Source organism: Leucoraja erinacea, unplaced genomic scaffold (assembly GCF_028641065.1).
Source record: "Leucoraja erinacea ecotype New England unplaced genomic scaffold, Leri_hhj_1 Leri_757S, whole genome shotgun sequence".
Lineage (NCBI taxonomy): Eukaryota > Metazoa > Chordata > Chondrichthyes > Rajiformes > Rajidae > Leucoraja > Leucoraja erinaceus.
The window spans coordinates 1-5,000 of NW_026576682.1; the positions used below are offsets into that span (position 1 = coordinate 1).

General features: G+C 55.0%; 1 protein-coding gene across 2 annotated transcripts in view; it reads left to right on the top strand.

The window, feature by feature from the left end:
* The first annotated feature begins 1,092 nt into the window (after positions 1-1,092).
* LOC129694688 (actin filament-associated protein 1-like 2) overlaps positions 1,093-5,000 on the top strand; it is a 25,973-nt gene continuing 22,065 nt past the window's right edge. For both annotated transcript variants that reach the window (XM_055631422.1, XM_055631423.1), the window contains exon 1: positions 1,093-2,061. In XM_055631422.1, the coding sequence (XP_055487397.1) occupies positions 1,927-2,061 (135 nt within the window). In that variant the 5' untranslated portion in view covers positions 1,093-1,926. The remainder of the gene's footprint in view (positions 2,062-5,000) is intronic.

Consider the following 5,000-nt stretch of genomic DNA (forward strand, 5'->3'; position numbering starts at 1 on the left):
GTGGACTAGAGGTAGCCAATGTAACCCACTTTTAAGAGCGGAGGGAGAGAGAAAATGGGGAATTATAGCCTTAGCCTTACAATCGCTTGTGGTAATATCACATCGATTCTTAAAGCTGTTATGCGCTGCATTGGGAAAGCAGTACGTGCTTGGTGTAGACCCATTGATTGTTGACTCCCCGGCCTGGATACCAGGCTTTTGCCTTGTATCCTTCACAACGCGAATGGTATGTTAGCTTTCATGAGCAAAAGGATTGAGTATGAGGATCGGGCGGTTCTACTGCATTGTACAATGGTCTTGGTGAGACCACACCTGGAGTAGTTGCGTCCAGTTTTGTCCCAAATCTAGAAGGACTTAGTGCCAGAGAGGGAGTACAGAGAATTTCACCAACTGATTCCTGTTAATGTCAGGCGCGGGTGCATGCTCAAAGGGCCGAATGGCCCTACTCCTGCACATAATTTCTATGTTTCTATGGTTAACCGAGGGGCCCATCATTAGCCCCCCTCCAGTCTGCGGCACCTCTCACCGTGGCTACCCCACCCCATGCTTGCCACCATGTCCTAGGAGCGATGGCCCCGGGGAGGTGGTGAGAGTCATTGGCGTTGGTTTTGCCGAGCCGGGCCTGGGATAGGCTGGGAAGGCGGAGAGGGTCGGAGAGGCAGTGGGTGTTGGTGCTGCTCCTCGTGGCGGCGATGGTGTCCACAGTTGCTTGGCCCCCCGGGGGTCTGTCTATCCACCTCTGTGCCTGTCTCCTCTTCTGTAGCGTGGACCCTCCTCCACACGTCACCCTCACCCCGAAGCTGGAGTAACTCAGCGGGACAGGCAGCATCTCTGGAGAGAAGCAATGGGTGATGTTTCTGGTTGAGGCCCTCCTTCAGACCCAAAACATCACCCATTCCTTCTCTCCAGAGATGCTGCCTGTCCCGCTGAGTTACTCCAGCATTTGTGTCTATCTTCGATTTAAACCAGCATCTGCAGTTCCTTCCTACACATCACCCTTATCCCCTCCAGAGCTCCCTCACACCCATGCCTTTTTCCACGGTAAACAGTGCCCTGCATCATCTATTTGACACTTCGCCCATCACTTGAATGTCCACACACAATCAACCCGAACGAGCTTTGCCGGGCCAGCCGCTATCTCTGGAGAACATGAGGAGGTGATGTTATGGTCCGTGACATGGTGGCACAGCGCTAGAGTTGCTGCCTCACAGCACCAGGGATACGGGTTTTCTCCAGTTTCCTTCCACACTACATAAACATGCAGTTTTGTAGGTTAGTTGGCTTCCATAAAGTGTCCCTAGTGTATAGAATAGAACTAGTGTGTGGGTGGGCACGGACTCAGGTGGCCAAAGGGCCTGTTTCCATGCTGTATATCCAAAGTAAACCTCGATCCCCTACTGTCCCTCCACTAACACTTTCCTGTCCCTGGCAGAATCTGTCCACACCCTCAACAACTGAAGTGATTCCTAATAAGGAATCTGATCTATAGTAAGGATTCAGTCCTGACGATGGGTGCTGTCTTTACGGAGTTTGCACGTTTTCCCCGTGACCTGTGTGGGGTTTTTTCCGGTGCTCCGGTTTCCCCTCACACTTCAAAGACGTGCAGGTTTGTAGGTTAGTTTGGCTTTGGTAAAAAAAAATTGTAAATTGTCCCCAGTGTGTGTAGATAGTGTTAATATGCGGGGATTGCAGGGCGGTGCAGACTCGATGGGCCGAAGGGCCTGTTCTCGTGGTGTTTCTCCAAATTAAACTAAACTGTACTGTTCTCTCCGGAGTTCCTCTTGCCCGTCATTTATGTAGAATCTCTAGATTCCCCTCGACCCTCTCAGCCCCAGTTATATCGATCCCCTTCCTGCCCCCCTGATCGCCCTCTCCCTTACCTCCGCACCCCTGCAGTCCACATCTCAACCTGTCATAAACTGTGTGATGATCGATGAAGACAGCACCGTAACTCTCCTACTCTCCCCAGCCAGTGAGGCCCGGAACATTCTGGAGATCGTGGAGGATCGGGACGACAGTTCACCCAGATTCCCACTGACGGAGGAATTCCAAGCTGCAGTGGTAAGGTGCAAGGTCATAGTGAGGTCACAGGATGGCCAGCACAGAGGCTTGAACCACTGACATACATGCGCACATACACATACTCACACGCTCACACACATACATGCCTACACACACGCATGGACACACATGTACACACACATACACCCACACACACATACATGCCTACACACACATGTACACACACACACATGTACACACGCACGTACACACATGCATGCACACACATATATGCACGTACACACACACACATACATGTACACGCACACAGCAAACATACACAGATGCACACACTTACATGCATGTAAACAAATGCACATATAAACACACACACATATACTTACACACATACACACACACCTACACGCACGTACACACACACACGTACACACACTTATACACACACACTTACACACACACACACGTATGGGCGTATGGACGGACCGTTCAGAAGGCTGATAACAGAGGGGAAGAAGCTGTTCCTGAGCCTGGTGGTGCGGGCAGAGATGTCCAAGGTTCTCCCCAGTCAAAATGGGGAGTGAGGGGTCGCTGGGCGGTGGTGCTGGGCTGAGGATGAGCAGTCAGTTTGCTGCACCCCTTGTGTCCGGTACGCACACAGCGGCACGACTGATCTTCAAAGAGGGGTGGTGTTCCCGTGGGTACGGGCATCCGCCCTGTCTTGCTCGGCCTCCTCTGATGCTATCAGGAGCAGGAAGTCAATCATACTTAACGTCTGGCCCAATTACAGCAGGCGAGGAACACCCACGTAAACAGAGACAGCACAAGGGGTCGGCCCTGTCCCCACACGGGGGGGGGACGACGATAACCCCGCCTGTAGGTCCACTATCACCACCCCCCCCCCTCGCCCCGCAGCCCAGTCACCCCCACAGGGGACAGGGGGGGCAATGATACTCACCCACAACCAGAATGGACTCTCGCCTGGCACCTACCCCCCCCCCACTGTACCCCCACAACTGTACCCCCCTCCCCCACACTGTGCCCCCCCCCCCACACTGTACCCCCTGTAATCCCCCCACACTGTGCCCCCCCCCCACACTGTCCCCCCACTGTACCCCCCCCACACTGTACCCCCCCCCCACACTCCCCCACACTGTGCCCCTCCTCCCCCACACTGTACCCCCCCCCACACTCCCCCACACTGTACCCCCCCCTCCCCCCACACTGTGCCCCCCCACTCCCCCACACTGTGCCCCCCTCCCCCACACTGTGCCCCCCTCCCCCACACTGTGCCCCCCTCCCCCCACACTGTACCCCCCCCCACACTCCCCCACACTGTGTACCCCCCTCCCCCACACCACACTGTCCCCCACACTGTACCCCCCTCCCCCCCTCCCCCACACTGTACCCCCCCCCCCCCCCCACACTGTACCCCCCCTCCCCCACACTGTACCCCCCCCTCCCCCACACTGTACCCCCCCCCCACCCCCACACTGTACCCCCCTCCCCCACACTGTGTGCCCCCCTCCCCCCCCCACACTGTTACCCTCCCCCCACACTGTACCCCCCCCTCCCCCCCACTGTGCCCCCCTCCCCCACACTGTATCCCCCTCCCCCCACACTGTACCCCCCTCCTCCACACTGTGCCACTGAGGGTAGGTATTTATGAGGCACTTCCTGCGATGAGCTGCAGGACTGCCCTCTGCGGACAGACGATGGATATTTCCGTCCACGACTGGCGGTGTGTGGACCCTGCTTCTCCCCCCCCACAGCGCTGATGCACGTCACGACTGGGCTGCACAGTCCACAGCACACCCTGATTCGTCACATGGATGGCCAGGCAGGGTCCATGCTGCCCTGTGTGGAGCTCAGGGTGAATGAAGCCTTGCCTCCACTCGCTCACACCCCCCATGCTGGGGTCATCTCCCCGCGAGAGAGGGGGAGGATTTAATAACAACCTGAGCAGCAACTTTTTCACACAGAGAGTGGTGGGTGTGTGGAACGAGGCAGACAGGAAGAACTGCAGATGCTGGTTTACAATAAAAGATAAAGTGCTGGAATAACTCATCGGGCCAGGCAGCATCTCTGGAGAACTCACCTTGGTTTTGTCCCTCCCCCACCTCACATCTGGCTTTTTATATAAAATCTTGAGAGGAATAGATCGAGTTGATGCACACTCTTGCCCAGAGTACGGGAATCGGGAACCAGGGGAAAAGATTTCATAGGAATCTGAGGGGTAACTTTTTCACAGAGAGTGGTGGGTGTATGGAACAAGCTGCCAGAGGAGGTAGTTGAGGCGGAGACTATCTAACGTTTAAGAAACAGTTGGACAGGTACATGGATAGGACAAATTTGGAGGGATATGGACCAAATGCGGGCAGGTGGGACTAGTGTAGATGGGACATGTTGGCTGGTGTGGACAAGTTGGGCGGAAGGGCCTGTTTCCACACTGTGTCACTCCGTGACTCCACCCTCCCCCCTTCAACTACAATCAGTCCGAAGAAGCTTCCCGACCCGAAACATCACCTATCCATATATTCCAGGGATGCTGCCTTGCCCGCTGAGCTGCTCCAGCATTTTGTGTTCTTTTTAACATAGGAGGTAGTTCAGGCAGGTGCAATAACACACCTTAAAGGACACCTGGACAGGTACATGGATAGGAAATGTTTGGAGATGGACGAGTTGGTCAGTATGGACGAGATGGGCCGATGGGCCTGTGTGACTCAGGGCCGCTGAGGCACTGTAAAGTGTGCAGTTGAACCCTGTGCTTGTGCTGGCTATTGAGAGTCTGTGACCAGAACAGCGCGGAAACAGGCCCTTCGGCCCATCAAGTCCGCACCGACCAGCGATCCTCGCACACTAACCCACTAACTCCTACACAAACTAAGAACAATTTACAATTTTTACCAAAGCCAATTAACCTACAAACCTGCACGTCTTTGGAGAGTGGAAGGAAACCAGAGCTCCTGGAGAAAACCCAC